The following is a 15288-nucleotide window of genomic DNA, read 5'->3' as shown; positions in this document are numbered from 1 at the left end:
TTGTGTCAGAAACAGTGTGGCCAGCAGGACCGGAGGAGTCATCCTTCCCCTGTACTCAGCCTTGGTGAGGCTCTGCCTTGAGTACTGTGTCCAGTTTTGGGCCTCTCATTGCAAGAAGGACATTGAGTTACTGGAGCATGTCCAAAGAAGGGCAACAAGGCTGGTGAAGGGGCTGGAGAACAAGTCTGATGAGGAGCGGCTGAGGGAACTGGGGTTGCTTAGTCTGGAGAAGAGGAGACTGAGGGGTGACCTAATTGCTGTCTACAACTACCTGAAAGGAGGTTGTAGCAAGGCAGGTGTGTGTCTTTTCTCCAAGGTAACTAGTGATAGAACAAGAGGCAATGGCCTGAAGTTGCACCAAGGAAGATACAGATTGGATGTCAGGAAAAATTTCTTCACTGAAAGGGTTATCAGGCACTCGAATGGGCTGCCTAGGGAGGTGGTTGACTCACCATCCCTTGAGGTGTTTAAAAGACAACTAGATGAGGTGCACAGAGATATGGTTTAATAGTGGACAGGTACAGTTGGACTCGATGATCTCAAAGGTCTTTTCCAACCAAGCAATTCTATGATTCTGTGATTCTATGAAATCTGATTAACTGAGTAAATTTAAACACAAAACCAGACATCAACACTAAATTACGTGCTCTATAGCTAGTTTTTTCAAAGTCTCTTCAGAACGCTACTTAATTTAAAAAATGTTTGACTTTGTATTCTGAGCCTTTGCTTTAGAATTACTTTTTGTCTTCTATTATTTTACATTGAAGTTAACAGCAAATTGTCTTATACCTTGACAAGTAAGATGCTAACACCAGCAGCATTCACAAAGCAGTTTACAGCAAGCCTTTTCCTTCTCTTCAAACCTTTCTGAAGTCCTTGGAGGCAGCTAAAAGAAGGTCATGTGCACCATGTTCTTGCAGATTCTCTATGGGACAAGAGTGTCCTTTTCTGCTCATGGTTGTACAATTTTCTGGTGGGATGATGACTCTTTTTCCTTGCCAGTGCTTATGGCAAAGGAGTCTGCAGCCTTTGGCTGTGAGGAATTTTGAAGCTCCTTTTTCCTTCAAATGTGGGAAAAGAAAACTATGGGACATGCTTCCTAGCGTACAGACTGGAGTTTGCTGGCAGTGTTTTCTTTGCTGCTTGGCAAGCGCCTTTCGTTCATGCTGAGAGAGGCAAGTTACACCTTGGTCGTATGAGATACTTTTTACAAATTTTGGAATCACTAAAATGTGTCAGTTTAGTATGTGGATGAGTTTTGGAGAGGAGTAAGAAATGTCCAGGAAAGTGAGTCTTTCAATCTGTGTGGACTCTATTCTTATTTGGGTAAGAACTATAAAGTAGGTTGGTGGGGGTTTTTTTGTTGTTTTTTTTAAGGGGGGGTGGGAAGACTAATTCAGCATATTTAAAATAGCACCATTGGCCATTCAGAGTGTGCCAATCCTGGCAACTTTCCTGGTTAGCTCAATGAGCATTGCATGCAATCAAATACTTCTTTTAATTGGGAGCTTATTTAGCTGCATAACTTGAGGAGCCTAAGGTTTAATGTCTTGGCCTTTGCATCTATTTCACTTGTACGTCATAGATTGCTCTGAAACAATTTTCTGATAATATTTTTATAGAAAGTAAGGTTTGTGTTCCTTAAGAGGCAGAGTTGTAACGTTACAGTATCAGAGGTCAGTCTCTCAAAGGCCTGTAGTAGGATAAATCAATTATGACTGAAAATATTCATGGGTTATTTAAAAGCCATGTGCCCAGCCACGTGAAAAGAGTGGACACGTTCATTCATCTCAAATAACAAGAGACTGGATTTCTGCTCACATGCCTCGACATGTGCCTGTTACAGAAATGCAAGTATTTGCACACCAAATCAGGTACAGACAAGTATCCATTAACCCTATGACCCCCTGCACGCACTTATATATATATGTCTATACACGTGTATACATGTGTATATATGCACTCCTAGTAAAGTCCTAGCTTTGAATCTGTCTTGTACTTCTATTTTGATCATGAGATCGACTTCCTTTTCTGGTTCACAAGTTAGGGAAATTGGGGAAAGAGCAGTCGTGGAGCCCCCCAAAAGTCATCTGTTTTTGAACCTTCTCAGTACTCAAGTCTGAGGGTGTTCTCTATAAGGAAAGCGTTGTGAGTTGGAAAAAGAGTGAAAGAATCTTGTCCTGACTGACTGGCTCTGGTCTGGAGGCTGGCTTCTTCCACACTGAATAATAGGAACAAGCATAATAAACTAAAGTCTGTATAGTGAATACTGGTAGTTTACTAAATTTGTATAATTTTTTTTTTTATTTTTCCTTACAGGAAATACTGGACAGATCCCACAATGGAGGACGGGAAGCCCGTTTGGGCTCCACACCCAACTGATGGATTTCAGATGGGGATGATTGTGGACATTGGCACTGACAACTTGACTATTGAACCTTTGAATCAGAAAGGCAAGGTAAGTGTCTCACAAACAAAGGAATGGAGAAAAACTGTACAAAAACTATTTTATCTGTAGGCTAAATCTTTGCCAATATCTACAGTTACACAGCCTGAAGGAGTGGAAAATCAGTTTCCTGTCCTAAGTTTGGCTAAGGATCTTTGTTTAGCTTTAGCTTGCATTGCAAATGAAATATCCCACTGATAAGAAGTTCATGCTTTCTGTCAGTTACCTGCTTGTGCATTGCTTACGTGCTTGTGAAAGAGAGGAGGATTGAATCTCTGTAGCCATTTGATTCAGTACTATATGCTCTATTTTTCTAAATTAGAAACTGATTAAGAGTCTACTGTTGAGATTAGCTTCTCTCGCCTTACATGCATGGAGAGTGTCCTACAGGGGTGTCCTAGACTCTTAGATTAGATTAGACACCTTACTGTTAGACTGATGAAGATTGAGAGATGAATCCTCTTACCTCAAGTATCTTGAGAAGTAACACGATGTCAAAAAAAGGTCCTATGGAATTGCTACATAAAATGAAAGGCAAAATAAATGTAACTTTAAAAATGAAGTCCTAATTAATCCTAATTAGTGTGTTCCAACCACTTCATTTATCATGACATCTTTCAGATTCAGTATGTTGTAATTAGATGCCAGTTTTTGTAGGAAGCACCTTGTATCTATCAATTATCCTAATTCAGGTGATCAGCATCCTGGCTTTTACTATCTATCTGGAATAAGATCAGACACTGTTTTAAAAGTTGTGTTTTTGGTCTTTGTGAGTATGTGATGTGTGCCCTTTCTAACAATTTGGTCCTTACTGTATCTTCAGGTATGGAAAAGACAAAATGTTTTTTGTAACTTCTTTTTTCACATCAACAATAGTAGAGAATGCCTTGTCACAGGTCAAAAGGTTATGCAGCAGCCCTTCCTTTTGGGGGAATGTTTATAGGCTTTCTTTTTTATACATCTTGGAGAGGAAATTGATTTTGCTTTCCTTAGAAATACAGAGCAAATGTAATGTCTCATTTTTGTGTGTGAGAGAGAAACTCTTTAGGTTTAGTAGTATTCTTCAGTTTAGGGAAGAGCAAAATTATTCAGATAAGAATATTACATATTCCAAAGCTATGGCTAAATAGTGTTTAACTGACTTAAATGATTTTGACCCCTGCTGCTGCTTCTATTTATATCCCCAAACGGTTCTGATGTGATAAAGAGCAAAAGTATGTATATTGAAAAAGAAATAGGCACTGAGGAGGTTCCTGAGCCACTGTTTATTTCTAACATAGGCTCTTCTTGGGGAATATATTTTTTTGTGTGTGTGTGTGAGAACAAAAAAATATCCTAAAACACAAATATTTTGCTTCGTGGTTCACAGTGAACAATCTCTTTTGTCTAGAAAGCTTGTTATTCTGCTGTTGGCTGTTTTCTTGAATTAAGCAGGTCAGTTCAGGGCCTGTGTTCACTCACTGAAGGGAACAAACACTTCACAGTTTAAATACCATAGAGATTATGGTCCTGTATTTCTAATTATCAAACTTCCTCATACTAATAGAGGTGGAGTAAAACATTTTCTTGATTACCTTCTCAGTCTTTTCAAGGCATCATTGATTTCTTTTGTAGTGAAACGTTTCTCATTGCTTTTTGTCTTTTTAAGAAGGCTCTGTTCTTGTGCTCTTAGACCATTGATTTGAAGTAGTCAGCATCGATGCCCAATACGATCACCTTTGTTTACTTAAAATGATAGTTCAAAAGTGTGGTTCCGTAAGAAGGAGTGATCCAGCAGCTCCAGAGTTGCCCATGATAATTACAGGGAGGAGAGGAGTAACCTGATCTTGTAAACGTATCTGGGCAGTGTAACTTATTATTATTTTTTAATCTGGGTCATTAACATGTCGTATGTATTCTCTGTAGATGGTGGTAGTTTACCAGAGATCACAGGCTGTAAAGGAAATGTGTATGCATATGTTTTATTATTGCCTTTTATACCACTTAATGGTTAATTAAAATACATTGTTAATAACTGCAGTGAATGCTGCAAGGCAGCAGTTTGATGGTCTTAAAATCTTTGCCTTCCCCACCCGTGGCTAGCTCTGGCGTTGCAGAGTGGCACCCTCTCAGCTCTGCCTGCCGAGCTGTGCGTGACACAGCAAATGAGGTCAGGGAACAGATCCACCTAAAATGAAGAAGTGGAAAGTTTTCAGGTCGCAGCAAGCAGTGGCTGGAGGACAGAGGACCAGAGGCCAGTATGACCACTAATGGCTTTATATTGTGAAACCAAGTTCCCCGGTCCAGACTGGGTGAAGGTAGTTGGCACTGATTTACTTATAAACCAGCTATAGCAGTTTTGAGTACCACAGCCCATACAGAGTTAACAGCAGCATTTACGTTTCTACGTGGAGGCTGGGTATCTAAAGAGAGGTGGGGATCTGAGTCACCCAGCCTGCACTGTACAAAGAAGAGTAATTCAAGCTGCAGGAGTGTGTTATCAGAACAGAGGATGCATGAGTTACACCATGGGAGCTACTCCCTGAAAACTAGATCATCGGCTTGCAAGGCTGATAGATGCCACAAATGGAAAGGAAACAGAGAAACTGAAGAGTGGTTTGCTAATGAGTGTGGTCTCACCTAGGGCTGGAGCGCTTCCCTGAGGATGAGCTCTGAACCAGACCAAAGAGCCAGGGCTGGCAGCCCTGGCCCGTGTCCCACCAGCACTCGCACACCCACGTACAAGGAAGGAGGCGGGTAGAAAGGCAGCCAGTTGTTAAATCCAACTAGTATTGCATTTACACTTCTACTTGGAGTGTACTTTTCTGAACTTACTTCAGATCCTGTTGCATTTTTCTTGTTTTGTTGTGTTGCTTGATGCTGTAACAGGGAGAAGGCAGATGACAGCAAAATTGCCAAATGAGGAATTTACTCTTTTCCTGGAGGTGGCAAACCTAAGTAAAGCAATTAGGAAGAGATGCCTTGAAGGCACTTGCACCCTGAGATGGCATCCCAGGATCCATTTGGCAATGAGGAGTGTGGGGCAGGCGTTTCCTAGAGCACCAGCAGTCGTGAGTTTCTGGCAGTTGTTGAGAAGGTGCTGGGTGCTGCAGGCACCTGCTGACACCCCTCCTGCTATCAGCTGTGAGGCACCTTATGGCTCTGTGCCAGTTCTGAAGGGTCATGGAGGGCTTTCTGGGGCATCTGCTCTGGTATGCTGTGAATAACCAGAAAGGTATTTTCCTGGGCTAAGTATAAATGAATAAATGTACTTTGAAAGTAAGGATTAGAATGTCCAAAGTTCAGTGTTTCAGGCTAAGATGTTTTTCCAGCAGTGAGTGCAGCTTGCTTGTGCAAATGAGACATGTTCTTGTCTGTCTTATACACCATTTGTACTGCTTTAGGTTGGTTTGTGAAACAGCTGAGTAGAGAAGTTTCTTGTCTGTATCTGGAAGGTATTAAGGAAGGCATGGTTACATGTATTGGATTACATGGTAGAAAGAAGATCCTGCTTGAATGGAAAGATATCTTTTTTCGCTCATCTAGTTTCTGGCAGAATAATTAAGATTGCCATTGGATTTCAAGGTCTGTTTCATTACAAAGAGGAAAAAAAACCCTACAAAAAAACCCTAAACCCACCATTTAGCCTCCTGAGACCATGTTAGTATCTCATAAGATTAATAACCTCTCCATTGTCTTAGAACAAGTATGTCCTAAGATATGCCTTAGTGCAGAAGTCTTCCACCAAATGCCTCAAGTGTTTTCTCCTTGCAATTTTTTTTTTTTTTTTTAAAGGGACAATGTGGTAAAGAATTTCTTTGGATAATTTTTTCTTGATAAATCTGGTACACATTACTCATATTCCTGTTTAATAGATCAGATTTTAATATGAATTGGCAATACTCACAGCAGAGGCAATACTCTGCACATCTAGCTAACATACTTACCTACGTAACAAGTAATCACCTTACCTAAAGGAATATTCCAGCTGTGACATATAGGGCTGAAATTCTTTGTTGACATAGTTGAAACTCAGGCTTCACATTCTGATCTAAAAAAGCCCAGCAGGAAATCATCAGCTTTCAGATAAGTCTTCTTCATATTGCTTGTTTTATCACTTCAGAAATATTCTATAAATTAATTCACAATTCATATTGAGTGAAAAAATGAAGTAGGGGACAATACAGCATGAATTCTCTCTTCTTTTTTTTTTTTTCTTTTTTTTTTTCCCCCCCATTGAAGTTTATCTGGGATCAGAAGACCAAGTGGTGAGGATATTGAAAAAGCCCTTCTGTCTTTGTGAGTGGTTAAACCTGGGTTAAACATCAGCAGACAAGACCAAGAAGTGAAATTAGATTTTCCTGAAGCCAGTCATGCTCTTTTAAAACTTTTTCACTGTTTCATGCACAGTGAACTGAATGCGTGGGAAGCTGTTGTGTTCAGATATATCTTTACCCAACAAGATATACCTTTATTATTGACAAACTTGCAGAGAAATTTATTATGATAATACGTTCTAGATGCAATATTTTGAGAGTGAGGAAAGGTGGGTGAATCTTTGCCCTGCTAAAACTCTGAACAGCAACTGGCAACTTTCTGAGGTAGGTAAAGATGTTCAGGGTCCTCCACAGTTCCCCTAAGCTCTGATAAAGGAGATTTTGGAGGAGGTTGGTCTGATGGATGTTCAGATGTTCCAATATCATCAAGCAGTTCCGTTTCCCGTAGGAAAGCTTCTTCTGAATATTTTTCTGCATTTTCTGATAAGGGATTACAAAATATAATTTATTATGTCTACACATTGCATACTTTGTGATAACTTTGCTGGCAAGGGATATCACAGACTTACTGTTTTCCAACTGTCAGCTATTAGTTCTGCTCCAAGATATTTTAACTCTTCCCACTTCAAAGAGCATTGGAATTTGTGGCTGTTCATGATGGAGTGAGCTACAAGAGCCCATATATTGTGTCTGTTGTACTGAAGCAAAGATGAAGCAAGTTGCTGTATTTCTCCTACGCTTTTGTGTGAGATGTTTCTCATGGGATTGTCTTTCTGAGTATAATGTTAAACAGGCCAACATGTTTGTTTATTAAGGTCATTCTTTTAGATCCAGTTGATTGCTTTTTCAAATATTAGACTAGACTTATTGTCCCCATTTCCATGGGGAAAAGGAGCTTGTGCCTGCAGCAGCATGGCGGCTGTCATGTTTAATTGGTACAACAGGGTTTTTGTTCATTCATAGGTAACTCAAACAAGCTGTTACTACAGTAAACAAAAAAGTATAATTAAAAGCCTACCTCTTACAATAGGTATTTTTGTGCAGATGCTGTAATGCATGTGTGCTAGGATGTTTTTCCTTCCTTTTTACAACAATATAAATTATGATTTCTGGAGAATAAAGAAGAAACAAAGTTGCTTTTGTTATGAATTTTTCCAGTTGGACATCAACACTTGATAAATGGCTGTTTTGTATAACTGGAATATAAGGGTTGAAGGAAAGTCTTGTTTTACTTTAGTATTGATGTATTGAAGGAAAAAACCCAACAAGCAACAACCAAAGCTGCAATATTTGGGGATACAGCAGATACTATGTATTGAACATTTATATTTTAAGTAGGAATGTTTTAAAACAGCTTATGATAATGATAGCAGAGTCCTTTGACTAAACTAATAATTTGTTTTTTATTCTTTGTGCTTCTTTGCAAAACTGAGGATGTTGTGCATCCTTTACAATGCTGTTCCCTTTGCAGTACTTTATTCTTATTTTTTATATTACACAATATTGCAATATTATGTGCAATCTTGGAAATGAGCATCAAATATTATTGCAATAAAAATATATATGACAGTGACTGCATTTTTATAATGTAGTGTAGTAATGTAAATGCAGCAGCTCCTGTTTGCATCTAGTAAATCAGTAAATTTCCGATGCTAAAGTGTAAAGCTGGCAACATCATTTTAAACCATGCACAATTACAGTGCACTCACTTGTATTGCATCAGAAATCTTTGAACTATATTTCTATTGTTATGGAATTCTGACAATGTTAATATTTTTAATCTAACAGACTTTCCAGGCTGCTATCAATCAAGTGTTTCCTGCAGAAGAAGACAGCAAAAAAGATGTAGAAGATAATTGTAAGTTACGCATTGAAAAAAATACCTGCATAGAATAGAATATTGTTTCCTTACAAGCTTCCTGTTTCTTCCTTGTAGTCTTTGCTTTGCTTTTTTGTTTTAATTTATGTATGACCTCTACTAGTCCTTTAAACTTCTTAAAGTAGAGCCTATTTTAAATATAATTTATTGTATTTTTTAGTTTTCAGTTGAACACTTTAGAGGAACTCATAGTTACGTTATTCCCACATACAACTTTTACTTGACTTCGGATATGTATCAACTGACACCTAACTGCATCAGGATCAACTGCATACAACATTATGGGGGTTAACTGTATCTTTTGTAGTGCAGCAGTGGTATTGTACTGCCTGTAACCCATTTCTCAGATAGCATTCCTGTGGAAGTACAGGTAATTGAAAACAAATTTTAAGGTAACCTTCCCAAAATTGGAGACAGGAATCTGGACCCACTGGGTCCACTCGAAAAGGAAATAGGCTGTAGTGAATCGGATACAGGAGTGCTGCTGGAAAAGGAGTTTTGAGATGAACCTGTGTAATGAACTTCAGGGTTGATCTGCAGGGCTTTTATTTTGTTAAATATTTTAGTTGGAAGTGTGGAAACAAATACAATATTCAAATCTGGGTTGGAGAGTACCAAGAAAGGTGAGTAAACACTAGCATCAGCTTTAAGAGAGCTGTTAAACAAATATTTTGCTGCTGTTCCTCTGTGAGCGAATCACAGAGACTCTGCTATCTTGAAAACCTGATGAAGGCGATTCTTTTAAAAATTGTTCATGGTATTTACTGTTTGGTGAAAATACTGGTAACTTTGTAAATGGTGAGCAAAAGTATTTTCTATTGTTCTTCATTTAAAATAGAGGCTAGGACTTAGTTGTTTAGGTGATTTAACCATAATTCCTGTTTTGGAATAGAGGTTAGTATTTATATCCCATGACAGGAAATACAGCTGTTACAGCTGCTCCATAAGGAACAAGAAGATGAGGCCTGAGGCTTATGGCTGACTTAGATGGTACAGCATCATTACAGGTGGAACCAAGCTGGTAGCCTTGATTTTAGTTGCTTGTATTTTTACAAACATCATGTGGGTTGAAACTTTTCAAAGCTGGTATCTGTATTCTCTGTACATGATGATTGTTAGGGAAATGCATTTAATCTCTGCATCCGTCACAGTGGTTTTACTGAGATGTCCTGGCACCTCAGTGTCCTAGTCAGGGAATTGAAATTTGGAATGAGATTATGGAAGTAATTTGAGATTCCAGCAAAATACTATTCAATTAAATTAAAGCAGTCTTCGTGTCAGAGAAAATGTCGTCTTCTTGCTGAGTAAAATATAAAACTTAAAAATGCCTTGTCCAGTAATCCTTTCTGTATCAGACTCTATTTTGAGACTTTTAGAACATAGTCTCACTTTTTGTTCACTACTTGAGATTTATCTCCAGGATGTGTGAAACACAATTTCATTTTTCTTCTCTGTCAGAGAGCATTTGTGCTGAGCATCATTAATCTTTAAGAAGAAACTATAAAATACTGACTGCTTTCATTCTTTGCTTATGATACTGTTCTGAAAAATCCTGAAAAACTAGTTAATAATACACTTAGCATTCCAACCTATCCTTTAGTGATTAACTAACTTCCAGGAAGTAATTTGCTGAAGTATGGCTTTTTTGCACCCTTAGTCTTCCATATCCCAAATGCACTAGCTGTAAGGCACACCTTTTTGAGAATCTAGCCCTTCCTCAAATGTGAATTTTCAGTAAATATTGCAAAAAGTACAGAGACAAAGCATTTACTGGTTTGGGTTTTTTTGGGGCGAGGGGCGGAGGATTCGCACTCCTTTTCTGCTCCCCATCCCAACCCCACTCATCTTTGAGGGTTGTCACCATATGTGGAATTTTTGGGTTTTTTATGTTTAAGAAAAAAATTGTTGTTGTTGTTGTTTTTGTTTTTGTTTTTTTTTTTTTTTTAATTCCTGGGGTGAAACAATTTTTCTAAAAAAATAAGGGGGGCAGACTGTCAGATATGAATCTTAAAAAATAGTTCTACAGACGCAGAGCCATGCAATTAGATGATAAAATTATTTTCCAAACAAAACCTACTTCATTGTGTGCGCAGGAGAGCCAGTGTGAGTAAATTTGACATTGATATTTCCGGGCTTTTAGTGCCTGGCTTCACTTCTGTGAACTTTGTGTGTGTTTATACATAAATATATGGACTATTAAAGGCACATACACTGGTTATATTTAGGCATGAGCCATATGAATATTCAGAATTCTTTCTCTGATGACTTCCTTTGCCTCTGGATATGGATGCCTCTTTTAAAGGATTTATTCTAAAGAATATGTATTTTGAAGTTGCTGATCTAAGCCTTCGTTTGCATGTCTTGAGTGAAGGCGTGACGTTCCCTCAGGGAGCAAGCTCCCATTATGCACTAGTCTGCAGGTATAACTGCTTTAACAAGGAGTTGCAAAGAGAGTATTGGGGACACACTGAAATCTGGGGTCCTTTGTTGTTTAGATAATTATCGAGTTTTTATTAGGATTCTTAACTGATGACTGTTTCCTTTAAAACATACTGCAAACCCTGAGAGGTTCTTAGGAAGATACAGAAAAGGGAGAGGATTTCTTTCTTTAAGTGTACGTAGGCAATTACTATATAGCAGTTTCTGAACTGAGTACTGAGAATCCAAATAACTTAACAAAATTAGCAAACTTCAAAAGTTACATCCAGCCTCCTCCAAGGCATACACAAGGGGAGAAGGAGATCTTAAATTTCAGTCGAGCAAGGAAGAGTTTCTGTTTCTGGCCTGTTTCCTTGTAATGTCTCTTTCTCTTGGGATGACCTCATTAAAGAGGTAAAGGCAGAAGGAGGTCTGCAGAGGCAGAGCTGCAATTTGTGGTCCCAGTGCCATTTTCTCAGCCCAATGGAGCACAGAAATGGGCAGGTCCCTTATGCCTGGGGAGGGGAGGAGAAGTCCCACTGTGCAGCGCTAGGCGCCTGTGCTCAGTTGCCGCAAGTACCAGTGACTGCGTGGTTAGTGGGTGGTGTAGGGTGTAGGCTATGGAGATCGGGGCAGACCTCCTCCTTCATGACGGTGTTGTGCACAGGCCTGATTTCAAGGCTGTTGTGGTCCAAAGGGAGGTTCTGCTTAGCGTAAAGCTGAAGTGTGCCTTTGTGTGCCTCCACCAGCATTGGGGTGTACACACAGGGGATTTTGCAGAGGAAGATGGTTTCTTTTAAACAACCCAGAAGTTGCAAGGTCCTTTGAGAAGCGTGAATGACTCCAGCCATATGAAGCAAAGCTATATTTAGTCATAGAATCATAGAATGGTGTGGGTTGGAAGGGACCTTAAGATCATCTAGTTCCAACCCCCCTGCCATGAGCAGGGACACCTTCCACTAGACCGGGTTGCTCAAAACCTCATCCAACCTTTCCTTAAACACTTCCAGGGAGGGGGCAATGTAATGTCATGCAAGGGAAGGAAGGGCTGTTACTCAGTGGAGTTATGCAAGCCAGAGGGAGGCTGCAAATGGCTGCTCATCCTTTCTTTGCTTCAGGCCAGTGGTAGGAGGTGGAGTCACTCCTTTGTCCACCACAGAAGGAAGGATATAAGATTGAAAACAAAACCACAGATGCTTTTGAGAAGCTCTCATTATCCTTTGCCGGTATCTTTTGGTTCATCAGGAGGAGCATTGAAGGAGATACTAAGAGCTGCTTACTGAGCTTCAGGCATCCTTGCAGGGCAGGTTGACTTCAGGTCATAAGAATGGGGAGCCCTTCTTGCACGTTTGTGTAAATAAGTTGGAATGTATTTTTCTCTACTGGAGCCCTTGAGAAAGGGCATGTGTCCCACTTGAGGAACAACTTGGTTGTTGTAGACAGGTGACGCATATGTGGCCCTTGTGTGAGGCAGGGGTGGCAGTTACAGTACAGGCGCAATGCTTACTCCATCGACAGCAGTCAGACGCGTACAACTTTTCAAGTGACGCTAATATTGTAACACGGTCTGGTAGTCCATCAGTTGTAATGAGACAAAATAGTGTTATGCACTTGAATTTTAAGCAGTGAGAAAGAGGATTGAGCGTATTTGAAAATGGAAGTTGTGTAATGGCTAGTGCTCTCAGCTGGTTTAGGGATATTGGTTTTAATATTGTTTCAAGGGGAACTGGTAATGACCTCTGTAATTAAGGCTGCTAACACTTTCCGGTGCTTTCTAGCTGAAAACAAGGACCAGCTTTACAAGAATGTGAACCCATGTGGCCTGAAGCTTTCTGTGGGTGCCTGCTTGCTGCCTGGAGCTGATGCCTTGTACCATTTCAGCCGAGTTGGTTATTTTATATTAATGAGCTAAGGAAAAAATAGATAGCCTTTGTTGTGTTACATTTCCCACCCCCTCCCCAAAAGTTTATTTGAGGAGGCCTAGTAGCAACAAAATTCAGAACTGAAACGTGAAAGATTGTGTTGGTGCCTGGTGTGGCAGTGACGCCTGCTGCTGGCTCTGGGACAGTGTGTCCTGAATCAGTCGGTGAATATAAGCATCTAAAAATCACCAGGACACAGCAGTTATTCTAAAGGTCCGTTAGATGGTATTACCCTGTGGACACTGTGGCAGAGATTGGAGAGGGGAACTGGAAGGAAGGAAATGGTGGGCATTAGGGATTTTGGTAGCACCAGTTTCTGCGCTGACAGGATGGCGTGGTGGGACACACACCGTGTTCATCTGAAAGGCTGGTGAAAGGGAGCTTACGCCGAGCAGGGCCTGTGTCGAGGCTCCTGCAGTCTGATTCCTTGTTCAGCAACTTTCTGTAAATTTAATTTTAGAGTAAAGAGCAGGTCTATGGTTTTTAAAACATATATTGGATCAGCAGTTCTCCTCAAGACAGTATAAAAAAATGATAGGATTAAAATGTCACCAAAGAGAGGGGAAATAAAATTCTCTATAATCCTAAAATTTAGTTGTTTGGCTGTACACAAAGCTAGTCCTGGTCTCTTAACAGTATATGATTGTCTTGCAGGCTCCCTTATGTATTTAAATGAAGCCACTCTCCTTCACAATATCAAAGTTCGGTACAGCAAGGACAGAATTTACGTAAGTATTACGTGTCGTGATGTCCAGTCTAATGATAGACGTCCTTGCAAAAAATCAACAAAATGAATATTTTCAATTCTGTTTTTTCCTATAACAGAAAATAAACAGAAATGGTAGCATTGGAAGGCTAGGAGGGTTTAGGCCTCTTTTTTTGACATTATACCTTGCTTGAGATCCGAATCACATTAATCACATTAATGTTACCTATTTTTTACCAGGCAGAGCAATAGATTTTTCTCTACATGACTGTTCATGTGCAACCATATCACAGTGTTGTATCACAAAGATCTGTTCCTGCAGGTAACTTACTTTGCCAGTAGAGTAGCTGTTAACAAAGATGGTTTTCTTTCTTCATTATTTTTGAACGAAGCAAACAGGTGCCGTCTTTGACACCTCCTAGCTCAGATGTCCATCTTAATCTTTTATATTGCTATCAAATTGCCTAATTGTACTTAATGAATTCTGACTAAATTACATTTTGTCCTTGCCATCTGCCCAGACACTGACAGCTGTGAAATAGAAGAAAGATAAGTTATCTTTCTTTTTATTTTTTTTTCTTCCAAATAGAAAGCTGGCTAGTGATAATACAAAAGTCCTACATATTTTTTAAGTTTCTGTGATAAAATAATCAACTTTTGTGATAGCATACTGTTGTAAAATGAGTTTGAGTTCAACTCTTTTATATATATAAAAAGAAAGTATAGTTATTTTCCTTTGTTGCAGTTAAATTTCTATTGTTTATGGCTTAAAATCAAGCAGCAGCTTTAAGATTAATAAATAAAAATAGCCTTTTGAACACTGCTCTGGAAAATGAATAATTAAAAAAAAAAAACAAACAAAAAAACCCCCAAGGAAGTAAAATTCTAAATCTGAACTGATTATGAGGTAGGATAGTATTTAGGTTCATAAAGCCTTTCTTCATCATAAACAAGTATTACTAATGTGTTGTCCTGAGTGGGTGTATTTTCTGAAGAAAAAAATTTAAAAATTCAATTTATATTTTACCTACTTTTCCCTTGTAACTTTAAGATACAGTTTGAATCAGCAAATTTTTTTTGCTTTTTGTTTAATGCTGGTTAACAGCATTTGTCTTGCTACTGAAATGAAAACTAATATTAGTATTTGCAGCCCTCGAAGAAATGTTTTCCTTCAGTGAAATAAGTGCTGAAAATAGAAACATCTAAGAAAATTCATATATTGTGTGTGATCCAGCCTTTTATCAGCATATAATGATACTGTGCAAATTTCAGTTTTCTAGGGATATGCTCAGTAACAAGAAACAAAAGAATTTATTCAAGCTAAAAGTTTATCTGATTTTCTTCAGACCTTTTCCTGCAAATCTACTTTTTTCTGTGATTGAGGCATCTGTTCTTCTTGTATGTAATCTGGCCATTATAACCAAGCTATGAAAGTTTGGGTTGGTTTTGTTTGTTTGTTTTGTTTTTTTCAGAAACTTTAAAAAAAGCCTTATCTTCAGTCTTCCTTATCCTATGGAAGGTTAAAAAGCAGTCTTGGATTGAGGTTCTTTTCCAACTTCTCCTCTGTGAGAGAACATTTGCATTCTGTATTTCTCACTATGGAAGCAGCCATAGCTCATTTATCTCGGCTGAATGCTTTTATTGCCTGGCTTGAGCGCGTT

General features: G+C 38.9%; 1 protein-coding gene across 1 annotated transcript in view; it reads left to right on the top strand.

The window, feature by feature from the left end:
* Nucleotides 1-2341: 2341 nt before the first annotated feature.
* LOC114818354 (unconventional myosin-VI-like) overlaps nucleotides 2342-15288 on the top strand; it is a gene marked incomplete at its 3' end in the record, with an annotated part of 20877 nt that continues 7930 nt past the window's right edge. Inside the window, exons 1-3 of the mRNA XM_029083826.1 lie at nucleotides 2342-2458; nucleotides 8491-8560; nucleotides 13576-13649. Of these exons, the coding sequence (XP_028939659.1) occupies nucleotides 2342-2458; nucleotides 8491-8560; nucleotides 13576-13649 (261 nt within the window). The remainder of the gene's footprint in view (nucleotides 2459-8490; nucleotides 8561-13575; nucleotides 13650-15288) is intronic.

This window comes from Antrostomus carolinensis, unplaced genomic scaffold, assembly GCF_000700745.2.
Source record: "Antrostomus carolinensis isolate BGI_N321 unplaced genomic scaffold, ASM70074v2 scaffold38302, whole genome shotgun sequence".
NCBI classification, from domain to species: Eukaryota; Metazoa; Chordata; class Aves; order Caprimulgiformes; family Caprimulgidae; genus Antrostomus; species Antrostomus carolinensis.
The sequence above is the reverse complement of the archived record's forward strand: the minus strand, read 5'-3'. Positions and strand labels throughout refer to the sequence as shown.